This window comes from Mus musculus, chromosome 16, assembly GCF_000001635.26.
Source record: "Mus musculus strain C57BL/6J chromosome 16, GRCm38.p6 C57BL/6J".
In the NCBI taxonomy this organism is placed as follows: Eukaryota; Metazoa; Chordata; class Mammalia; order Rodentia; family Muridae; genus Mus; species Mus musculus.
The window spans coordinates 13816864-13841392 of NC_000082.6; the positions used below are offsets into that span (position 1 = coordinate 13816864).

Genomic DNA, 24529 nt, shown 5'->3' on the forward strand with positions numbered 1-24529 from the left:
TGTAAGGAAGCCCCAAAACTCATTCACTCCTCAAGTGAACTTGAGTGGAATCGTGCTGAGTTAGGCTTGTCAGTGGCACCTCCTGAGGTGTCCTGGTTTGTTTTCTACACAACCTTAGGATCGATAAGAATTGATACAAGCTAAATCTTTTGGGAAGAGGAACCTCAACTGAGAAAATGCCTTCATCAGTCCGGCCTATCTCTATTAGATGGGCCTGTAGACAACTCTGTAGAGCATTTTCTTGATTAATGGTTGTTGTAGAAGGGGCTAGGCCACCAGGGGAAATACCACTTTGGAAGGTGGTCCTGGGTGTTCTAAGAAAGCTAGGAGGCTGTATGTACAAGCCAAGAGGAATGAGCCAGTAAGTAGGTTCCTAAAGTTCCTGTCCTGACTTCCTACAACTGTGTACTGGCAGAGGATGGCCTAGTCGGCCATCAGTGGAAGGAGAGGCCCTTGGTCTTGTGAAGATTCTATGCCCCAGTACAGGGGAATGCCAGGGCCAGGAAGTGGGAGTGGGTGGGTATGGGAGCCAGGGGAAGGGGGAGGGGATAGGGGATTTTCGGAAAGGAAACTAGGAAAGGGGATAGCATTTGAAATGTAAATGAAAAAAAATATCTAATTTAAAAAAAAAAGTTGTTCTTAACCTCAGTATAAGAATGAGAATTGTAGCTGGGCGTGGTGGCGCACGCCTTTAATCCCAGCACTCGGGAGGCAGAGGCAGGCGAGTTCGAGGCCACCCTGGTCTACAGAGTGAGTTCCAGGACAGCCAGGGCTATACAGAGAAACCCTGTCTCGACAAACAAAGAGAGAAAATAAATATTAAGGAGATAAAAGAAAATCAAAGAAATGTGAATTTCTCTAGGAATCTCCTGCTGGAAGAAGGCAATGGCACCATTCTGAAGGGGAACTTGTCTCCAGAAGAGATCTCAATGAGACCTAAAAAAACTTGTCAGACCACAGAATGAGACTAAAGCCTAAATAATGATGGGTAGGATCCAAACCAGCAGAAATAAGGGCCTCAAACCGGATTTATCTGGCAACCGGATTTCTCTCTCCCTCTCTCTCTCTCTCTCTCTCTCTCTCTCTCTCTCTCTCTCTCTCCCTCCCTCTCTCTCTCCCTCTCCCTCTCCCTCCCTCTCCCTCTCCCCTCTCCCCTCTCCCCTCTCCCCTCTCCCCTCTCCCCTCTCTCTCTCCTCTCTCCTCTCTCCCTCCCAAGTGCTGGGATTAAAGGCATGCGCCACCACTCCACCACTGCCCGACTGTATTTCTTTATCTCATGCTAGTCTCCATAACATTAACCACGCGGAGAAAACAAGATTTATTCCAAGCAGCTCCTCAATAGCTGAGGAGTTAAATGATCTGTTAACCTCTTAAGATAATCTGGCTACCTCCCACCCATGACCCCAATTCTTATCGTCAGGTTCTTTGGGCTTCGTGTGTTTTCATGATCTTGCTCCAGACTCTTTCCTCATTGCTCCAGTTCATCCTCCTAGCCTATCTGAAACTTATGAAATATAAAGCTCCGGGATAATGCGGTGGGCGGGCCCATGTCAAGGTATCCCCCTGAGGAATCACACCTTGAGACAGATCAAATATAAAGATGAAATGAATAGGGATATAGAAAGGGGCAGAAGCGGAGGACAAAGAGAGGGAAGAGAGGCTGCCTGAGAACACATGGGAATAGAGAGTGAAAGAACTGGGGTAGTGACTCCTCTGTATGCTGGTGCTGCTGTCACACTTGCCTTGCACCTGGCGGGCAGCGGGCAATGACACAAGCTGTTGCTGGGTAGCTCTTGGCCTGAGCCTGGTGGAATTGTACACCAATAGAAACTCCCGCTCTCCTTCCCTGTGGTCCCTGCGTCAGACCCCAAGCCCCTCCTACTTCTCTTCTGCCCAGCTGCAGGCTGTAGGCACCTTCATTAACCAATCCGGGATAACTGGGGGGTGGGGGGTGAGGGGGAGGAGTTATATAACAAAAGCAGGTATATGTGAGGACCCTGTTTCTTCCGCGCTTACGCCCCCGCGGTGCTAGCTGGGGCCGCAATTCTCGGGTTCCCCACGCCTTCTGCACTACGTCTGCCAGCTGAAAGGGACGTTGACTGAATAAACTTTTGCGAATCAACTCGGCCGAGGCAGGGGTCAGGGCTGGGTGACGCAAAGCGCGAGGCTACCCTCGAGGTTCTCCTTTCCGCGTCCTTAATGCTCAAGTCTCTGCGACTACAGCTGCTGGCACCAGCCAGGAGGGACACGGGTAGTGAGTGGACGCCGACAAAGTTTGGACTACATCTCCCGTGATGCCTTGCAGCCCAAGGGCTATTCCGTCTCCTCGATCTCTTCGGGCTGCTCCACGTCCGCCTGGACTACACATCCGGGCCGAGTCCGCGGTGGGCGCGGCGCCCACGGTGGGCGTGGCATGCCCCGAGGCGGGGCGAAGCGGAGCGGGGCGGGGCGGGGCGGTGGCCACCTAACTCGGCCTGGCGGCGGCCTAGACGATGCCACTGCTGGTGGATGGGCAGCGCGTCCGTCTGCCACGGTCCGCTGTGGAGCTGGTCCGGGCGCACCCGCCTCTGGAGGTGAGCGACCTACCCGGGCTTTCGGGGCGGATGGGAACTCCGCAGCCCGGCCGCCGACGCGCTTTCACTAGGGACCTGGTGAGACGAGGCCCAGAGAGGTTAAGGTGACTTACGGAAGGTCGCACAGCGCGTACACAGCGCGAGGACACTCGGCGGGCTCTGCAAGTCGGGGCGCTCGTGCGGATCCCCGCATTACCCAGCTGCAGAAAGGTGTGGGCGGGGGTCCCAGTTCTTTGCGCGCTCATTCCTGCCCCCCAGGGCGTAGAGGGGCGCGGATTATTTTTTAGCTAGAAATAAGGGATTCGTTTGGAAGTTGCTGGGTCCGGGAGGACTGCTCCCTGATGGAGTCTTGTTCTTTCCTTGTGGGGACTTCTGAAAGAGGGCTCATAGTGAAGGCAGTGATGACCAAGTATCCCACATACTAATTTGGACTCAGCCCGTCCATGGATCTCACATAGTACAGTCTAGGACGGGACCTGTTTCCTAATCAGTTATAGCCTTGAAGGAAAGATGCCCACGTTCCCTCTGAGAGGTGAAGCACTGCGTCTCTGTGGAGTTTGTGGTTCTGTCTGCTTACTTGCTTTGTCTTCCCCTGGATCTGCTTCCTGGAGCAAATGCTTCCTGAAAGCAGATGGCATTGTGCTAACCGAATATTTGTTGGGTAAGTGAATGGGCAGAATGACCCCTGAGAACTACGGGACAGGGAGACTGACTGTTAATTTGAATTTCAAGACAGCCTGATCCTAATACTGGCTCCTACAAATCGGGCTAGGCACTGTACACTGTGTCGATGAAGCCAGAAATAACACAAGAAAAGTTCCAGCACTTCAAGGATTTAGGAGCCTCTCTCCTGTGTCTGAAACTTGTAGTTTTAGTGGCCACGCAGCACATTACATGAGGCAGAGACGAGGTGATGTAGGGTGGTGTCTCCGGAAGCAAGGGTTTGGTTTATTTAGGGAGACGCAGCCCAGAAAGGATGCAGAGTGGAGAGTTGGTTTTCAAGAGCAGGGAAGTGGGGCCAAGGAGGCCCCCAGTGAGGAGGGCAAAGAGGGCTGCACATAGAGGCCAGGGGAACAGTTGGAGTGAGGACTTCAGGCCCACTTGCCTTAGGGGATGATGTGAAGGCTCCGTAGAGGAAAGTAGAAAATCAGGTCCTTGGTCACAACCATTCTTCTAAGTTTTGGTTCAATTTTGTTTTTGAGACAGGATTTCTCTGTGGAGCCTTGGCTGTCCTGAACTTGTTCCGTAGACCATTCTGGCCTCAAACTCTGAGATCTACCTGCCTCTGCCTCCCCTACTTTATTTATATGCTAGGCAATCTTCTGTTTAAAAAGATTTGGGATAGGGTCTGTGTTGCTCTGGAGTCTCACTGTAGGCTGGCGTCTGGCTCTAAGAGCTCTTCTCTCTCCTTCATCCCACATGCTGGCGTTAAAGATGTGCACTAGCACATGCTGATCTTTCTGTACTTATCTGTGTGAATGTATGCGCACATAGGTGAGTGTGTATGTGTGTGCACAGGGAGGCCAGAAGGTGGCATCAAGCACCTGTCTCTCCACTGTGTGTAATTCCTTTGAGTCACGGTCTCTCCCTGAATATGTGTCTTAGCTAGGCTGGGATGGAGCAAGCCCTAGCCATCCTCTTGCCTCACGCACCTCAGAGTTGGGGTTACAGTCATGTGTGGGAGTCTTGGCTTGTGAGTGCTGGGACCCCACTTCTGGTAGGTTTCCCACAGCAGTTTTAACTACTGCAGCATCCTCTCTGTGTGAGCCCTGTCCTCCTTTTCTATTTCAGAGAGACAAGCTGACCGTGAATGCCTTGAGACCTCTTACTTCAGTGATACTGTGATTAGAGTTATTATCCAATGTGCCCATCATGATACATTAAAAAAAATTATTCTCAGCTGGGCGTGGTGGCGCACGCCTTTAATTTCAGCACTCAGGAGGAAGAGGCAGGCGGATTTCTGAAGTTTGAGGCCAGCCTGGTCTGCAAAGTGAGTTCCAGGACAGCCAGGGCTATACAGAGAAACCCTGTCTGGAAAAACCAAAAAGAAAAAAAAAGTTATAAGAAAATTATTCTCTTATTTATTCTCTTATATATTATTACATCCTGACTGCAGTTCCCCTCTCCACTCATGATCTACTTTTTGAATGACAGCATACTATATATTGTCTTGTTTAGTTTGGTTTGGTTTTTCTGATACAGTTTCACTCTATAGCCCAGGCTGGCCTTCCACACACTCATGTATGCCTCAGCCTTGTAAGTTCTAGGATTGCAAGTGTAAACTATAAACTACCATGGCTGGCTTATTCCTCTGTGCCCTGTCCGTTCCTTTCTCTTTCTTTCTTCCTCCTTCTCTTTTTTCTTTTCTCTTCTTTTCTTTTCTTTTCTTTTCTTTTCTTTTCTTTTCTTTTCTTTTCTCTTCTCTCTTCTCTTTTCTCTTTTCTCTTCTTGTCTTTCTCTTCTTTCTTCCTCTCCTTTCTCTCCTTCCTTCCTTTCTTTTTCTTTTTCTGGGGGTAGTGGTGGTCATGGTGGTGGTAGTGTGAGACAGGGTTTCTCTTTGTATCCCTGGCTGTCCTGGAACACAGAGATATGCCTACCTCTGCCTCCCAAATTCTAGGATTAAAGGCTTGCACCGCCATGCCTGGCTCCCTGTATTTCTTTCTTGTGTTCTATGAGTACACGGCCCCAGTGGGTCATAAGCCTGATTAGTACCCCTCCCCGTTTCCTGCAGTTACACTTCCTTGGGCAACCCCAGCCTGAACATTTTAGATGGAAAATTCCAGAACACTTAACTGTCGTGTGCATGTCTCCCAGTCCTCCCTTCTTTCATGAGAGGTCTCACTGTAGCTCCAGCTGATCACCAACTCATGATCTTCGAAGCCTCACAGGCAGATGCCACCATGCTGGCTAGGAAGTTTGAAACACCTTTCATCATAGCTTGTTGTTAGGGCAATCCCATATTGCTACTGTTAAACTCCTTCCCCAGTATGTCTGGGTTTACTGCTGTCTGATTTTAGGCACCCATTGGTCAACCACAGTAGAAGGCCCCATGCTGTGAGAGTATCTTTGCTCTTATTTACTAGGTTGAGGGCTGTGAGATCAGACACAGTGTGGTGGTTTAAGTGAGACTGGCCCACATAGGCTCATATGTTTGAGCTCCTAGTAAAACTATTTGGGAATGAATAGGAGGTGTGCCCTTCTCAGAGGGGGTGGGTATGGAGGTTTCAAAAGCCCATGACAGACCCAGTGTCTCTCTGCTGCAAAACTCTCAACTATTGCTTTTAACAGCATGCCTGTGTGCTTCTCAGCAAGGCCCCAATTAAACGCTTTTTTTTCCTTCTTTTTTTTTAAAAATAAGAGTTGCCTTTGGCATGGTGTTTCTTAACAGCAATAACCGTGATACAGTGTGACTGTCCTAGGCCCCAAGTTTAGAAAGAAGTTAGGATTGGAACCCTGGTGTCTGCTTTTCACTTTGTTGTGTAATTCAGTACAGTAGCCCCTAGCGATGTGGGGCTGCTAATACAAAAACTTAACTGAGCACACGTGGAGAGGCCCGTAAGCATTAGCAGTCAGTATGCTGAGATAGGCCATTTGGGGATTACACAGTATGTTCCAGGGTAGACAGCAGTCAGAAACTTAGGGCTTGGCACTCATGAGTGGCACTCACTGTGTGTTGACTTCTGCTGGTTTTTTTTTAGAGTTTTCTGTGCTGTGCTGGGGATGGAGCCCAGGGCCTCCCACTCCACACCCCTGCCACTAAGCCACACCCAAACTTCCTGCTATTAATTTGGTACATAGCCCACGATTCACTGTGGAGCAGGTACTTTCACATTTAAAGAAAAGCGCCCGCCTTTAATCCCGGCACTCAGGAGGCAGAGGCAGGTGGATTTCTGAGTTTGAGGCCAGCCTGGTCTACAGAATGAGTTCCAGGACAGCCAGGGCTACACAGAGAAACCCTGTGAAAAACCAAAAGAAAAAAAAAAAGAAAAAAAAAAGAAAAAAAAGAAAAGTGCCATTGGAAGGGAAAGATGAACATAGCAGAAGGGTAAGAGGTGTGGGCTGGTCCTCAGAGTTGCAGATAAGAATTCTTCTTTTCTCACTGGCCACACACAATGCCTATTTCTTAAGCTATACTGGCAGAAGAAGTGAAAGGAATATTTTATAACAGTAAATTACATGAATTCAAATTTCCATGTCACCTGTCACTTTTTTTGTTTTTGTTTTTGTTTTTGTTTTTGGAGACAGGGTTTCTCTGTGTGCTCCTGGCTATCCTGGAACTCACTCTATAGACCAGGCTGGCCTCGAACTCAGAAATCTGCCTGCCTCTGCCTCCTGAGTGCTGGGATTAAAGGCGTGGGCCACCACGCCCGGTACCTGTCACATTTTATTAGAATACAACCACATCCATCGCTCTGGCTCTTTCACTGCGTAACTAGAGACCCTTAACCTTTAGGCTTTTCTTCTTTCTTTTCTTTTTTCTTTTTCTTTTCTTTTTTTTTTTTTTTTAAGATTTATTTATTCGGACATGCCAGAGGAGGGCATTAGATCCTATTACATATGATTGTGAGCCACCATGTGGTTGCTGGGAATTGAACTCAGGACCTCTGGAAGAAGAGCCAACCTTTAGGCTTTTCATCTAGTCATTCTGACAGAAACGTTTGCTGACCTCAAACATAAAAAGCAGTGTTGGGCTGGAGAGGTGGCTCAGCGGTTAAGAGCACTGACTGCTCTTCCAGAGGTCCTGAGTTCAATTCCCAGCAACCACATGGTGGCTCACAACCGTCAGTAATGAGATCTGATGCCCTCTTCTGGTGTGTCTGAGGAGAGCAATGGTACTCATATACATAGACAAAATACATCTTTAAAAAAAAAGCAGTGCCTTTCAGTAGGTCACTGGGAAAGGAAGGGACTGAGACACTTGAGTGCACATGGATTAAATACAAAGAAACATGAGACCCTGTGGCGAGTGGGCCACAGCTACTTTAGGAAGAATGGGACAAAGCCTGGCTCAGTGGATGACATGCTTGCGGGCAAGCACAGGGACCTGAGTTTGGATCCCAGCACCCACGCAAAAGGCTTCAGAGTGCTTATGGAATCCCAGTGCCAAGGGGTGGAGCATGGATCCGGGTGCTGGGTGACCGGCCAGTCTAGCCAAAACTGTGAGCCCCAGGGTCAGTGAGAGATTTGGTTTCAAAACACTAAGGCAGGGCAGTCAGGATGGCTACATGGTAAATGCTTGCTGTCAAGCCCAATGACCACGATTGGTGTCTGGAACATACATGCTAGAGAAAGCTAATATCTAAGGGTTGCCCTCTGGGCTCCATGTACAAGCCATGTATGTGGTACCTCACACATGTGTATGTGTATGCACACACAAAGGAAAACAGAAATAAGAGACAAAGTAATAGAGGAAGGCATATGATACTGATCTCTGGCTTCCAGGAGCACATATATGTACACCTCAGATGTGTGTACCTCTCATATGCACACCTCTCACTCATGCACACCTCTCACTCATGCACACCTCTCACTCATGCACGCCTCTCACTCATGCACGCCTCTCACTCATGCACGCCTCTCACTCATGCACGCCCCTCACTCATGCACGCCTCTCACTCATGCACGCCTCTCACTCATGCACGCCTCTCACTCATGCACGCCTCTCACTCATGCACGCCTCTCACTCATGCACGCCTCTCACTCATGCACGCCTCTCACTCATGCACGCCTCTCACTCATGCACGCCTCTCACTCATGCACGCCTCTCACTCATGCACGCCTCTCACACATGCACGCCTCTCACACATGCACGCCTCTCACTCATGCACGCCTCTCACTCATGCACGCCTCTCACTCATGCACGCCTCTCACACATGCACGCCTCTCACACATGCACGCCTCTCACTCATGCACGCCTCTCACTCATGCACGCCTCTCACTCATGCACGCCTCTCACTCATGCACGCCTCTCACTCATGCACGCCTCTCACTCATGCACGCCTCTCACTCATGCACGCCTCTCACTCATGCACGCCTCTCACACATATACACCTTACTCATGCACACATACCTCTCACTCATGCACACCTCTCACACATGCACACCTCTCACATGCACACTTCTCACTCATGCATGTCCACCATACATCTGCAGATCTCCCTTTTTCTCCTGCACACAAATGTGCTGAAGTGAGGCCTCATTTAGAAACAGCTTTTATCAAGTGGGAAGAGAGTGTGCTAGCCAGTGTTCTGTGGCATGACCATGTCTGGTCACACTGCTTTCCTTTCTTGTGTTAGTCTTGAATGCTAACTTGTTCTCACGTTACTTCCTGGTGGTGAGCCAGTTGTACATGAGTGGTAAGAATCTGTCTTATTAACCCCTCCCAAAGGAGGTGAGGACAGGGATGGGGACGTGGGAACTCATGTGTCACTGAGCTGGGGTGTGATGGAATGTGAGACAGCCACATTTACCCTGGCTTGTACAATAACCACACTGTCTCACCAGTTGGAGGTTATGTGGTTTAGTTGTAGTTTCTTTTGCGTTCCTGTGCCCCACCCCAACCTTGCTGGAGACTGACTTCTGAGCCCACAACCTCCTAGTTCAGTTCTCATGTCCTAGCATCTGAAACATGGGTACTCATTAAAGGAAGACAGTGCTTAATTAGTTAGACTGGTCATTAAGTTCATCCGGTAGTTTTGGGTTTTATTAAGTAATTAGACACAAACTTGCACCAGGCATGAGAAATGGTAGAGGTGAGTGCAGGACTGACGCAGGATACTGACACAGGAGGAGACTTGCTTATTGCACGGTGGAGAGTAGAATTCATGTCAGTAGTGTGTCACCTCCCCCCACACAAGTATGTGCCCAGGCTGGCCTCTGCCTCCTGAGTGTTGGGATGACGGTGTTTCCTACCATGACTGGCCTCTTCTGCATTAAAGCCAGCCTCAGTCTCGCTGTGTTGTAATTTCCATAAGCATGAACCACCACTCCTGGCTCAGATTTTCTTACACTTGTAAAATGGTGATGCACACCTATAATCACAGCACTCAAGAGGTAGGAGGACAGAATGGACAGGGTAAGGGCGGCCTGAACTACTGAATTACTGTGGAGAGAGGGGGAGGGGGAGGGAGGAGTAGGCAGACACAGAGAGAGACAGACACAGAGAGACAGACAGACAGAGACAGCAAAATTAAGGTTAAGTCTCAAACTCTTGAACTCGGTGAAGGATTGGCCCCTCTCCTGGGTACTGGGATCTGTGTCACATGTTGTTTAGTCAGAAGGAATGTTGCTACTGCCTTTCCGCATCAGCCTTCTGTTGCCAGTGCAGCCCAGTTCAGACATGCGGCCTGTCTCCCACTTCTGAGTACACACTGGCTCTCTCCACCTCTCTAGATCTTTAAGCCTCACTAATTCACACCACTATTTTATTCTGTTTCAATTAAACAGGAAAGAGCCAGACTTCTCAGAGGTCAGTCTGTTCAACAAGTGGGACCCCAGGGCCTTCTGTATGTTCAGCAAAGAGAGCTTGCAGTGACCTCCCCAAAGGATGGTAGGTTAGGAAGCAGTGCATTGGGCCGTATCCCAAAGCTACTGGGTATTTCATGTTATTTCTTTTTTAAACAGGCTCCATCTCCATTCTGGGTTCTGATGATGCTACCACTTGTCACATTGTAGTCCTGAGACATACAGGTATGATGACAGAGATGAAGGAGACTATTGTTAAGCCATCCCAACCACATGGAACCACTGACTTTCTCATTTGAGTTTCCTAGTAAAATTTGAAGCCAAATCTTTCTTGTCTGCATAGCGTCTCCCTGGTGCCCTGGTCAGATGGGTTGGCTGGGCAGCATGGAGTCTTTCAGTTTTCTTACAGGGTGCCTAAAGATGAGGTGGTCTACATGTCTCATTTGCCAGAATATAAAGAATAACTCCTTTTACCCTTGTTTTCCAGGAAATGGGGCAACCTGCCTGACACATTGTGATGGATCTGACACCAAAGCTGAAGTCCCCTTGATAATGAGCTCCATAAAATCCTTCTCTGAACATGCTGAGTGTGGAAGGTCAGTGCCATGCTGTTGCTGTATGGACACTGTGGAGGATGCCCTGTGCTTGTACACCATGAGCATGGCTGGTGTCTACACTGACTGCCTGGGTGGGTGGAATAGATGGGTGGGTGGCTGGGTGGGTGGATGGAAGAATAAAAGGATGGATGGGTAGATAGATGAATGGATGGATGGTTAGACAGGAGGAACAAGCCAGCACTGGACTTTTTGTTGGACAGGGCTTACTATGTAGTCTGGCCTTGAACTCATGATCCTCTCGCCCTGGCCTCCATAGTGACAGGATTATATGTTGGGCTTCTGTGCTCAATTTTAAACTGAGTTTGGCTTTGAACTTGTGTTATGTTGGGATCTTTGCATCTCAAGTATTAATGTGTTGTGGCCTATTCAAGGGGTATTTCTGTGGGAGCCACTTGTCCTTGGGGCCAAGAACTTCCTGTTCAGTGTAGGCTCAGTGTTCATACTCTACATAAAGCAGGCAGGTGAGTAAATGTGTAGGAAGGACTAAAGAGGCAGCAGGGTCAGCTGAGCATGACAGTGCTACACACCTCAGCAGGCCAACAATTTGAGCAAGGGTGTAGGGTAAGAACCAGCCCGGACTAACTGTCCCTCAGCATTTCATCCTTACCCTGTGACACATGGCCATTTACCAAAGCCACACAGCTAGTTAAGTTCTGGCCTGTGACCCACTTGCTCACATAACTGGTCCACTTGCTCTGTTATTACGCTTGGCTCTTATTTTCTTGGTAGCTTTGAAGGAACTAGTACAGTCATACACAGGTACTTAGGGTCTTGAGGGCACTATTGGTCAGCTTTATAGTGCAATAAGTAAATTAAAAAATGGGGAGAGGTATGATAGCACACCTTTAATTTCAGTATTGGGAGACAGAGGCAGGAGGATGTCTTAGTTTGAGGCTAGCCTTAAAATATAAACCAAGTTTAAACTTTGTATATGTATATATATGCTAGAAATTGAATTCTGGGCCTTGCATATGCTAACTGTGTTGGCGCTGAGCCCTTTTTAAAACTCAAACCTTGTGGCTGGGTCTGTGCCATAGGCTGGCAAGCTTCACGGGCTTTTTGACTTGTGTGGTTCTAAAATTGCCTTTTCCTTTTGCTTTGGCCCAGGCTAGCCACAAGGGTTCTCAGAACATAACTGTCTGGTCTGTTTGCAGACAATGTCTAGTTATTGTGGATATCGAGGCTAGCCTGGTAGGAGCCGTGGCAAAGCCATGGTAGCCACAGCCCAGATGCTCTTTGGTAGAGGTACTGAGAAATTCTAGCGTATTCCATGTGGGAGGCCAGGTGACACTGCACTGAGGACCCTGGGTGACAGATTTGTTACTAGCCTTGGCAACATCCCATGGCGCCCTATCATGCCCACAAGTAGTTTCATCATGTGTTGTGAGAAGCCTGTTGTATCTGTTCATGGGAGCCACTAACTATCACCTTCAAACCAGCACAGTCAAGTCTTGTCCTAACTCTGACCACTGTACCTCTCTTGGCAGGCTGGAAGTACATCTTGTGGGAGGCTTCAGTGATGACAGGCAGCTGTCACAGAAACTTACTCATCAGCTTCTCAGTAAGTTCACCCCCACTACAGTTACAAACTGTCAAGATGCTCTTTTAAAACAGGAGTTAATGAATTCTTAGGGAGCACATACTCTGAGCTGTATAGAAACAATTACTCTTCTGGCAGGAGCGGTCTTTGTAATCTTGAGAAAATGAAAACAGCCGGGCGTGGTGGCACACGCCTTTAATCCCAGCACTCGGGAGGCAGAGGCAGGCGGATTTCTGAGTTCGAGGCCAGCCTGGTCTACAAGTGAGTTCCAGGACAGCCAGGGCTACACAGAGAAACCCTGTCTCGAAAAACCAAAAAAAAAAAAAAAAAAAAAAAAGAGAGAGAGAGAGAGAATGAAAACAGCAATGATAGCCTTTTTTGTTAGATCAGTACAAGAGAAGACACGGTTATGTTTCGGTTGTGTAATAGATATTCACTAGTGCTACACACATACCTTGGAGCAGCCTGCCATCGAGGAACCTGGCATTGTGGCTCAAGCCTTTGAAAGGTTCACTCCCCTTCTTAGAATCCATTCTAAGAAAATCATCTAAAGTGTGCACAGAGAGAGGCTGGCAGGATGGCTCAGTGGGTAAGGTACTTCCCACCAAGCCTGACAGTTGATCTTTGGAAGAAACTTGACTCCTGTAAATTGACCTCTGACCTTCTTACATGCTTCACAGCGAGTACACACAAGTAAGAAAATGTAAAAAACCAAACATTTGCTCAGAGATTCTGACGCACAGATGAACAATATGATCGTTCTGACAACAGGGAACACCCAGTGTCCTGAGAAGGGTCACAAATCTCCTAGGAGCTGTGACCTACTGTGCCAGGCGTGGAGTCCATGCTTGCAGCCCAATGCTTGGGAGGGAAGTGAGTGAGGCAGAGGGTTGTTTATTCCTGAACAGCCTGAGCTACACAGTGAGACCAACAAAAAACAGTTGAAAGCTTGCTATGGTAGAACACCTCTTTAACCTTAGCGCTCGGGGAGGCTGAGGCAGGTGGATCTGAGTTTCAGGTTGGCCTGGTTGATGTATTTACTAAGTTCAGGGCAGCCAGGGATATGTAGTGAGACCCTGTGTCAAATATACCTTATTAAGAAGTTTTAATTGCATGGGTGGGGGTTGGAGTGGGGTGGGCTGGGGTGGGAAGGGAACCTGTGTCTAACAAAAGCAACTAGAATATAAAACTATATGATGTGTCTGGTGTATTGTTGTCTCTGTTATGAGCTTAGCTGAGCACAGAAATTGAAGGGTAACCTACAGTGGGGTGATGGGCACTCAGAACCTACTCACTTTTGTTCTCTTGTCCAAAAACATTCACAAAATTTTTGCTCTGGGGACTGGAATGATGGCTCAGTGGTTAAGAGCACTGGTTGTTCTTCCAGAGGACCCAGGTTCAATTCCCAATACCAACACGGCAGCTCACAGCTGTCTATAACTCCAGTTCCAATACCGGTGGTTCCGGAACCACTACGCACATGGAACACATACATCACAGGCAAACTCTTATACACATAAAGACAATTCTTTTGCTCTAACAGACTCAAAAAAGTCAGTCTCCCCGTAGAACGCCCCCTTGTGGGCACTGGTACCTGAGCCCAGGCCTTCTGTCAGAGTAGAGTAAGTGCTTTAACCCCTGAGCCACGTCTCCAGCCCCGTTAGTTAGACGGAACAGACTCCACTTTCTTTTCTTTTTCATTTAAGTGCATGTGAGCATTAGGTCACATGTGTACCGTATAGCTTGAGCATGGAGGTGAGGTCAACTTGGGGGAGTGGGTCCATATACGGAACAGAGATTGCAAGAGCCTTTACATATTTCGCCTTCTTGCTGGCCTAACCTCTACTCTCACCTAGCCCCTTTTGAGACAGGATTTTATGCAGCACAGACTGGACTTGAAATTGAATTGTGGCACCATGCCTTGAGCATGCTAGGAATTACTGTGTCAGTTGAGGACCCTGCCCAGGACCCTACTAGAACGTTTTCATGATATATATATATATATTAACCACACTCACATATCCCTGTTAACTTGAGCACTTTTTTGACATCAATTGTAGGTGAATTTGACAAACAGGATGATGACATTCACTTAGTGACATTATGTGTAACAGGTAAGTTCTGCTACATTTCCCAAAGGGGTATAAGGGCTCAGGAAGTTTTTGTCTGTAATTTTTTTACTTTAATATTTATTTTTTTATGTGAGTACACTGTTGATGGATTCAGATCCCATTACAGATGGTTTCAAGCCACCGTGTGGTTGCTGGGAATTGAACTCAGGACCTTTGGAAGAGCAGTCAGTGCTCTTAACCGCCATCACCTATTGGATGCCTTGTGCCCACTACTCCTTATCACTAGGCAGACGTCTTGCCACCGGGTCCTACCCAACTGACCTGGATGTTCATGCTGCTTCTGCAGAGGCACGCTGTCTGGTTTCTCTGTTCCTGGGCGGGCTGGGCTGGCCAGTGCCCCCTGGGGCTCTGCACTGACTGAGCTTCTCCTCTATGAGGAACAACTGCTTAGTGCTTCTACTTCCCTTTGTTTCTTAGAGTTAAATGACCGTGAAGAAAATGAAAATCACTTTCCAATCATTTATGGCATCGGTAAGTAGCGTTTGTATCCGAGGGTTATATGGTGTGCATGTGGGCATAGCAGACTGTGTTAGGTTAAAGGTCTGTTGGTGAGTTTGGAAACCCTGGGCAAGAGGCCAACCTTGACTAACCTTTTAGCTGTGAGGTTGTTAATGCCAGTGTACAGCACAGGCTATGCACCCCACACTCATTCCTGTAGCACAGTGTCACATGTCACAGTGTCACACTGCCTCACTGGAGGGGAGGGGTCTGGCGTTTTTCCCCCCTAGCCAGTGCTCATGGGGAAGGTGTGAGGTATTTGGATCTCTATATATTCTGGGAATGAAGTAAGGAAGCCCAGGGTCCTCCTCTCTTCAGTTCTGAGGCTAGCAAATTGCAAAGGGCTTCTGGTGTATCCTTGTTTAGCTAGCTGGGTGGTGAGCACACAGGCACTTCTTATTTTATTCTCTGTCACTTTGCAGCCTCACAAGTGTCTGTGGTCGCAGCAGAGTTCTGAAACCACATGCCGCAAGGGTCCAGAGCAGGTCTGGGGCTGTTCTTCTCTCTGTGCTGGTTCAGAGGTTGTCAGCACCTCAGACTTCCTTCAGCTCCCGTTCCTTTCTGTTTCTGCTTCTTATGTGGAGTGCTAGAAATGTGAAGTCTGATTTGGATCTTTGTCGATTTAAAGTCACTCCCTTGTCCCTTGCAGCTGTCAACATTAAAACTGCAGAGATTTACAGAGCTTCCTTTCAAGATCGTGGTCCAGAGGAGCAACTGCGTGCTGCAAGAGCTTTAGCAGGAGGCCCAGTGAGTGGGAGCCTATTTTTGTGGGATAAAGAGGGAACCCCAAGAGCCTCAAGTTTTTAGACCCGAGAAAAGCTATGGCCACCTCCTTACCCAGCCCACTTCCTCAAGAGTTAAGAGGTTCGCCCTGCAGTGGCGGCACACGCCTTTAATCCAAGCACTTGGGAGGCAGAGGTAGGCGGATTTCTGAGTAGAGGCCAGCCTGGTCTACAGAGTGAGTTCCAGGACAGCCATGGCTACACAGAGAAACCCTGTCTCGAAAAACCAAAAAAAAAAAAAAAAAAAAAAAAGGTTCTAAGTGAGTTTAGGTTCTAAGTGCCAGACACTAGTTCTCTCCTTGGAAGATAGAAGAGACAGTAACAGCCTGCCTGGGACGTCTTCCCATAGAGAGGATGGCAGGGACGGAAGTGACCAAGGAGTAGTAGTTTAGTGAGTCACTTAGTCAGTTTTAAAGTCTAACTTCCTTAGGGCACTATATTTTTCCTTGTTTTTAGTAGTGCTAAGGATGGATTCAAGATGCTCCTCACATATGCTGGGTAAGTGCTCTGTCACCGAGCACTTTTAGCCTAGGCCCTTTTATCTTTAGATAAGAGCTTGTTATGTAAGAGCTTCAACATTTCCCAGGCTGGGATTACACAAGTGTACAACTGTGTCTTGGTCTCTAGGATGCTTAATATTCATCCCATCGGAAGAATTGGTAGAAGCTAGAAGAATTTACAATGTACAGAATGAGCCTGGCACACAGTTTTAATCTAAACACTCAGGAGATATACAGGTGGATTGCTGTGAGGTAGAGGCCAGCCTGGGATGTCAAGGCAAACACGATCCTATGTAACATGTAAACATGTTATGCTATGTAGGCATGATCTGTAGCACTGACATGAGAAGCTGGGTGTGCTGTGCATGCTTCCAGTCCTCGTACTGGGGAAGAGACAGGCTGACGATTGAGGTTTCTAGTCTTGCTGAATATGTAGTTTCCGCTTCAGTGGGAGGTCCTGTCTTGTCTTAAACAACTGAAGACACAGGGCACAGGTGCCTGGTCTCAAGTATGTGCCAGCAACGCAGGCCCCAGCAAGCTCCAAGTCTGCTTGTTTGTGTAGTGCTAACAACATCTCAGGAAAATGTTCAGAGACAGACATTTGTTTTGCCAGTCTTTTAATAATTTTCAGGAGTCCTAATCTTGTCTTTAAAAACTTTGCATTTGACTTGGTTTTGCTATGTAGCCTAGGGTGTCTTGGAACTGTGGCAAAGGATTCTTTTTGTTATTTAGTTAATAATTAGAATATTGAGTACTCTTTTCAAAACTGAAAATTCCCACTGGCATGATTTGGGAATTCAAGGAATGGCCAATCAGCTTCCACAGAGCTGGTAGTGATGGTATGCACACCTGTGATCCCACATTCGGGAGTTGAGACCAGCCCCAAGGTATGTGAGACCTACTGCAGCACAGAAAACCAGGGGAGGTATGGTGGTGCACACTTTTTTTTTTTTTTTTTTTGGTTTTTCCGAGATAGGGTTTCTCTGTGTAGCCCTGGCTGTCCTCGAACTCAGAAATCCGCCTGCCTCTGCCTCCCAAGTGCTGGGATTAAAGGTGTGTGCCACCACGCCCGGCTTGGCGGTGCACACTTTTAAAGCAGGAAGATCCCAAAGTTTAAAGGCCAGCCTGGTCTACCACAGTCAGTCCCTGTCTCAAAAACAAGACAGACAAACAGCAACAAAAGCAAAAGACCCAGACCTTTCTTTTATTCCTTTTGTGAGACAAGGCCTCACTGTCATCCAGGCTGTCCTGGAACCCACAGTGCTCTTCTCTGGGTCAGCCTCAGCCTCCTGAGTGTTTGATGGCAGGTATGAGCTGTCTGTCTTGGGCACTGTGAACTCTTTTATGTGACATGATGACTACTTGCTTGGGGTGGTAATAAGGAGCTGTGGTATTCTGTGTAACCATGAGGAATTCAGGCTTTAGTCAGACCTACCTGGCTCTGAGGCCCTGCTGCTGCTCACTGGACATGTGACCTGAGACCTCTCACCATCAGCTTCCCCTTGAGAGGACAGCATGTTGTCTTCTTGTAGGCTTGCCATCAAAAGTAAACACAGCAGTGCACAGGGAAGCATTTGGTGGTGGCAGCCTTGTTGTTACGGGAGGTCAATGTGCGCAGCTTATCAGCTAAGGGGACAGACAACCTTGGAACTAGCCTATAGCAGTGGTAGGGCAGTGTCCTTACAGCTTGTCATGGAAATGGTTCTTTTAGATGATTAGCATTTATGATGCAAAGACAGAACAACTCCGAATAGGCCCGTGTTCCTGGACGCCATTCCCACAAGTGGATTTCTGGTTGCAGCAAGATGACAAGCAAATCCTAGAGGTGAGAGTTTACAGGTCGGCTAAACCTTAAGTCTCTGCACCCTGGTTCCCATCTGTAAGAAAAAAAGGTTAGACCAGCTAAGGCTGCTTCTCCTCAATGGGTGAGAGTGACTATCTGTTGCCACTGGCAGTGTCTCTTTCCTTTACGGCAGTGGGGGATTAGTGACATCCTGGCAGCTGTTTATACAGGTGAAGCAGTAAGCAATGTAGTGTGTGTTTCCCCAGATGTACAGACACCACACTGAAACTAGCCCAGTAAATGTGTACGCAGCCCAAGGCTACTCTGATGTTGAATGAGAGGTCAGCCTGGTCCTCTCACATCCACCATCTTGTCTTTTCAGAGCCTTTCCACGTCTCCTCTGGCCGAGCCCCCCCACTTTGTTGAACATATTAGATCTACCTTGATGTTTTTAAAAAAATTCCCATCTCCAGAGAATATACTCTTTCCTGGAAATAAAGCTCTCCTCTACAAAAAAAATAAAGATGGCTTGTGGGAAAAGATCTCCTCTCCAGGGAGCTAACATCAGCTCAGAGTTTACTGAAGAATTCATCTTCACCTGATAAAGATGGTTGCTGGTTTGGAATCTACACCTGCACACTTTTACTTCTTCCGTCCTTCCTGTCTTTCAAAATAAAATCTTATTTTGGCAAAGGCAATTTGTTTAGATGACTTTTTACGGCAACAAAAAGTCCACATTCCCTCAGCAGTGAGGGAGAGAAGCAAGACCACTGGCTTCATTGGCAGGGCCTTCACAGACAAGTTGGTCGGGAAAACTCCTTATTCAAAAGTTACTTTTAGCCGAGGGCTTGTCTGCTTCAGCCTTACCGTGCTGCACAGCTGACGACACTGACTCGTCATGGCGGCTTTCTGTCCCAAATAAACACAAGCACAGTGCACACTGGGCACCAACTTAAAAGCATTACCAGTGTTTAAAAATACACTTAAATATGGTCAGGAAGAGATCTTAAGAGTTAATTACTCTATTAACAGGTGAGTCCTTACATTTGTTTACAGAGTGTAAGGAGAAAAGGTGCAGCAAGGGGCAGTCCTAGCCACAGCTCATGTGGACAGTCCTTACTTAGGCTCCCGGAGAAGCAGCAGTGGGGACAGAGGCAGAGGAGCTCCTGATGCCAACCAGTGAGGCAGGCACCTACCACAACTCGGCTGACCTACAGAGCTACTACGACAGACGGAGGAGAACCTGGAGAGTCACTGTATGCAGCTTCATCACGATTAGCTTCAGAGCCATGAGAGCAGTGTTTCAAGTGGCAGGTGCTTGAAGGCCACGGTTCTCAGTACAAAATGTGTGGTACAGGAAGAAAGGGTATGCCTATGTTGGACAGGCCAAAATAGTCAATTGTCATTTGTTCTACTTACAGATAAAATAATTAATTGCCCCCTAGAAAGCCCGCTTTTCTGACATGTGTCTGTGCAAAACTCCCAGTTTAGCACAAACAACAAAAGTTTTTATCATATTAACATGTGGCATAGTTCACGTCTTCCATAGAACTTCACCTTCCCTGAAACGACAGTTAGTACAGCCTCCAGCCCAGCACTACTGAGCTTATCTTAAGCGCTCCAGTTCCTCTACCTGTGAATGGTCATCTTCCTGATGCTGGGCCTGGTTCTGCAGGGCCTCAGTCTGTCTGGCCGTGAGATCAGTGGCCCTGGGAGGCTGCTCAGGGCTGTGGGCCTCTAGGTTGTCATGCTCTAGCCCACTGGACAGCTGTTCCACCTTTTCCAGGTCTTCAATGTGGCTGACTGAGCTGGTCTCACTCACAGCATCCGAGCCTCTCAGGGACCTTTTAAAAGGCTTCTGACCTAGGGACATGAGACGGACTATCCTGAAACTGGTAGTATATGCAAAGGCTCTGTGGTCCTGATGGTCACTGATTTTTGCAGAAATGCTGGAATTGTGGCTTAGAAGCATCTCAGAGGTGAGGTGGGAACTAAAGAAGATTGTGACACTAAAATGCTCCCCAGGTCAGAGATTCTATGGTGACCCTAATGGGAGTGAGCACTTCGATTAAATCAATGCTTGCCTTTGGAGTACCATGGAGGCACTTCTATGGGAATATATCATGGGTGCATGTTTCAGTGTGGGGAATGGAATTTTGGATTAAAGAAAACAAAGGCACATAAGGGAACAAGAGAGGAATCTCAACAGCATGCGGAGTTCATTCCCTAAGTGGAAAAGAACTAGTTTTCTTCTATTAATGATGGTGAAATGTGGAGATGTTTAACCCACCTGGAAGCCTCTGTTTGCTTCGAGTGCCTAGGGGTGTGGGAGGTGGTGTCACCCCAGTACCTTGTACTTTGTGGACATAGGTGTATTCTGTGGACTCCAGAGAGCCTGTAAGAAAAACAAAGGAGTGGGCAAAAGCTCCTGGCATAAGCATCCTGAGATGTCACTTGCCCTCAATTGGCTTTGTGTCCTAGCCAGGTCTATAGCCATTTGGCTCCCCACTAACTTTGACTGGAGTAAACCTAGCCTGTAGCTGCTCACATCTCTCCCCAGCCTCCAGTCCTGGGGTGCTCAGTCAGTGTGTGCAGTGTGCCGGGACCCACCTTCAGCTGGGAAATGCACTTTAGCATCAAAGAGCACATGTTCCTGCTAATGGCTGATGTCTGACAGATAAAGCATTACTTGTTTATGGTCTTTTGAGACAAAGTCTCACATAACCCTGACTGGCCTCCTGAATGCCAGGATTATATTCTTGTGCCACCATACTATGAAAATCTGACGCTATCTTTGGCTACTGTGAGAATCCAGACATTATTTTCTGGAAAAGGACCAAAGGAAGGAACATCAAATTTTGGGTGCTTTTTTTTTTTTGTAGAATAGGAAAGGCATCACAGTTTTTAATCTTCCAGAAGGTTGGTAATACTGCTAGTCACTGGTTTTTAAAAAAAAAAAAAAAATCCAGTGCTGTGTGCTATAAACGTTAGGTTCCCCTTTCAGAAGGAGCCCTGTCCTGCACAGAGTACTCAGCAGGGCTGTAGGGAACCAACAGTCCTTATGCCAGTGTCTACAGTGTGCTGCTCCCAGACCTGGCCAACTGGACATCCATGTCCATGTTCCAAGGAAGAGCAATGCACATGGGATCAAGTGTCTACTTGCTTTCTTACTGTTTCAGCAGGGACTGGGGAAGATGACATGGCAGCATGAGCAGTCTGCTGCATTTCAGACTCGTGGCAGAGAATCCAGGGATGTACAAAAGCATGAAGGTACTAGAAGCTAAAGGCATCTGGTCAAACTCTGAAATAACAGATCTAGGCATAGACCAGTGAGACATCCTACCTGCTGTTAAGTTAAAACTTCTTCCCTTCTGTGAAGCCTGGACTGGAGAAAACCAATTCAGCACGGATCCTACTACAGGGATTTGCCGCAACACTCCCTGCAAAATATAACCCTCATTCAGGATCGCCCATGGAGCCCTTGTTCAGGACCACCTGGTGAGCCTCTTCCCCAGGACGCCAGCCTGGAGAGCCCCAGCAGGAACCTACCTCTTCCAGAAGCCGCTCCTCATTTGCCTTCTGTAGCTGAACCTGTGCCTCCTGAATTCCCTTCCGAACAACTTCTGTCATGTTCTCTAGAAGCTATAAAACCAAGACAGATACTGTTTGTCTAAGCTTCTTGCCCAGGGCCTACAATTATTTACATAGTCAACAGCATTGGTGACACTTTCCCAGAGGTCTGTCAATATGTTAGAATTCTGCACTGAAGTACATGAGCAGAAGTTAACATAGAAAATTAAACAGAAAATGATGAAAGCTCATGCAGATCAAAGCACATATAACCTGTTGTCCGGCCTCATTTGCCAAACCAGAGAAATAACTACTTACATTCATAATGTAACTAGCACAGTTTAATGCTGAGACAAAGTCACACTAGCCACTAGCCAAGCCTGGGAAAAGCCCAGAGTCTAAACATCTAACTAATAGCAAATGCAGTCAGCTCCTTGGCCTTCTCAAAACTCCTCATCCCTTCCTTACCCCAAAGTGAACTGCAGCATGCTCATTCGTGTGTCTGCTCTCAGACAGGGCTTGGTTGGAGCCTGTCCTCTAGCCCTGTAGGCTAGTCTTCCTTGCCACCCGACACACTTGTGCTGTTTGTCCTTAGGACCAGCTCCTTTTAGTTAGGAAGACTCGCCTCAGGATACTGCAGCGGTGAGCAAGTTCCCAAAAGCTCAGCTATCCTGAGCCACAGTACTTGCTCACACTGCTGGCTCTTTCCCCACATTGTCTGGTGAGGTCACTGGGGGCAGGCAGCAACTGTGAAAAGGCCTCCTAGCATTCCCAATGCCTGGCATAACCCCTAGATCACAGGTCTTAGCATAGGACCAACATTTGGGAAAGAAAGAAATGAACATACAGTCCCACGTGTCCCATTGCAAAACTCAGGAAAGACATGAAACTCTGATTAGTCTTACAGACCCTTGAGTTCTCCTCAATTTCCCGGGCTGTGACTGCAATGGTCTCCACTAGCTCAGAAACGTCCACATCATCACTTGCCATGCCAATGTAAATGCAGCTCTTCATGCTTTTGTACTCAGGGCCTGAGGGAAGAAACATGCAAGGCTAGCTCCTAAGTCCTCAGAGCAGATGGAGGCCCAGACTGTCACAGGGGCTTCGTCCCTAGGAAGAGGAAGATCACTCTGATAGAGGAAGGGAAGTCTGGAGAGCTGGAGAGGGAGGGCGACGTTACTCTGAGAGACGCTTCACCTCTGGCTGGTCCTAAAACCAGAATCGCCCACCTCTATGGTGATGCAAAGCAGCTTCCTTAAGCCAGTCAGACACGGTCTTCTTAAGTTCACAGTGACTTGGAAAAGCAGTTCTTACCTATTTTAAATGTGAGGTCAGATTCCAGTTCATTTAACTTTTTCAGAAGTCCAGTGTGTATTTTTTCCCCCTCTGGATCAGATTTCAAACTGGTGTCATCATCATTCGCATGCTCATACCTAAAAACATCAGACAGCAGTAACAAATCTAAGAGTGTGTATTTCTTCAGACGAGACTGTGGGTGGGGTATGATGAACACAGATGTATAGTTACAAGTGTGAAGAGGAACCAATGGCCATGTGTTATTATTAAAACAACCACCATCTTTCAATAATGTTGTAAGCTTCAGTCTATGGCCCAGGAAAGCAATTTTCAAAGAAAAAGGAAACATGAGAGAAGAGAAAGGTGGGTCACCAGAAGACAGTGAGGCTAATATAGCTCTCTCCCATTTACTCATTTATAAAGCTCTGTATATCCCATATAGTAGTCATTTGTCCACCATGTGTTTGCCCCAGGCACTTGTGAGTTAGCACACAATGAACCCTGCCGAAGTCCAATGCTGGACCAAACTGTCTACAATAGGCCTCGTAACATCTCATGAGATCTTAGCAAATATACTCTAATTTCACCTGGATATGCGAGTAATAACAGAACCCACTTGTGCTTTGACAAAGCAGTCTTTCACATCATGTAGCAAGCCAAATCATTACCTGACAACCCCGATTCCAGGCCAGTTGGGGTCATCAACATACAGGAGCCCTGCTGTCCCCTCTACCTCCTGCTTGAATTCTTCCCGAAGCTGTAGTGTGCAGGTCAGGACTGGTAGTTTGCTTTGGATGCAGGTAATGAGCTGATCGACATCCTCTCCTCGAGTTCCTAACCCTGAGAACACCCACAGAAAGGTTGAGAAATGATTAAAGGATGACTGGGTGACTCTCATTTACTACTAACAAGGCCAAAGGCCAAGAGCTCAGTATGAACTGAAAAGATTTTTGTTTGGTTGATTTATTTTTTTGAGACAGGGATTCACCCTGTAGTTGAGGCTGGCCTCTAACTCATGGCAATCCTCCTGCCTCAACTTCCAAAATGCTGGAATAGTGGATATGAGCTATTAATTATGCCTGACTTAAAATTGTTGAAACAAAAGTTATTCCACGTAGCTATGGAAGAACCAGGTGCTGCAAACTAACACACTTAGGGCTGAGATGATGGCTCCCTTGCTGAAGTGTTCGCTGTACAAACACGACCACCTGAGTCTGAAGTGGATCTCCATGGACCACCTGAGTCTGAAGTGGATCTCCATGGACCACCTGAGTCTGAAGTGGATCTCCATGGACCACCTGAGTCTGAAGTAGATCTCCATGGACCATTACATAAAATCAGGTGTCATGGTATCCACCTGTAATCACAGCACTGGGCAAGCGGAGGCTTTCAGGCCTCACTGGCCAGCTCAGTGAGCTCCAGCATTAAGCAAGAAACTCTGTCCTAAAAGTATACGGTAGGCAGAGATAAAACACGTCCAATGTCAGCCTCTGGCTTCAGCATGCACACACACAGGAACATATACCACACACATAGACTTTTAAAGATTGAGCTGACAGGGCTCAGTGGTAAAGGTGCTTGCCACCAAAACTGGCAACCTAAGCTTGATCCCCATGGTCAGTAGTAGAGAGAACTACTGCCCATAAGTCCTCTGACTTCCACAGGCACATGCCATCTCACACAATCAACATACATAGAAATAATGAGCAAATAAACTAACAATTTAACCTAGTTGCTGCTCCACTTCAGGTGCAAAACAGGTGCTCTGTAGATT

The 24529-nt window shown here is 47.5% G+C and overlaps 2 protein-coding genes across 22 annotated transcripts in view; one reads left to right on the top strand and one right to left on the bottom strand.

The window, feature by feature from the left end:
- Positions 1–1970: 1970 nt before the first annotated feature.
- Positions 1971–18587, top strand: Ntan1 (N-terminal Asn amidase). Of its 15 annotated transcripts, none has more exons than XM_006521851.4 (10): positions 1990–2573; positions 10020–10041; positions 10197–10262; positions 10525–10633; positions 12142–12215; positions 14255–14308; positions 14744–14797; positions 15474–15571; positions 17818–17931; positions 18272–18587. In XM_006521851.4, exons 1-10 carry the CDS (start codon positions 2493–2495, stop codon positions 18449–18451), a joined length of 852 nt encoding a protein of 283 aa, XP_006521914.1. In that variant the 5' UTR covers positions 1990–2492; the 3' UTR covers positions 18452–18587. The 15 variants fall into 15 exon arrangements, 14 of the variants coding, with proteins under 14 accessions (XP_030104860.1, XP_030104857.1, XP_006521918.1 ...); NM_001346107.1 differs by having other exon boundaries at positions 2388–2573; positions 10020–10122; positions 17818–17937; positions 18274–18587; NM_010946.4 differs by having other exon boundaries at positions 2388–2573; positions 10020–10122.
- The window catches only part of Pdxdc1 (pyridoxal-dependent decarboxylase domain containing 1), a 70032-nt gene continuing 61784 nt past the window's right edge, over positions 16282–24529 (bottom strand). For 2 of the 7 annotated variants that reach the window (XM_011246055.3, XM_011246053.2), the window contains 8 exons: positions 23424–23595; positions 22774–22892; positions 22369–22490; positions 21439–21531; positions 21233–21329; positions 20180–20284; positions 19523–19770; positions 16298–17983 (listed from right to left, as the gene is read on the bottom strand). In XM_011246055.3, the coding sequence (XP_011244357.1) occupies positions 17951–17983; positions 19523–19770; positions 20180–20284; positions 21233–21329; positions 21439–21531; positions 22369–22490; positions 22774–22892; positions 23424–23595 (989 nt within the window). In that variant the 3' untranslated portion in view covers positions 16298–17950. Of the gene's footprint in view, positions 17984–18836; positions 19771–20179; positions 20285–21232; positions 21330–21438; positions 21532–22368; positions 22491–22773; positions 22893–23423; positions 23596–24529 lie in introns of those variants that run through there. The other 5 variants (NM_001357225.1, NM_001291017.1, XM_011246054.3 and 2 more) reach the window with 4 other exon arrangements.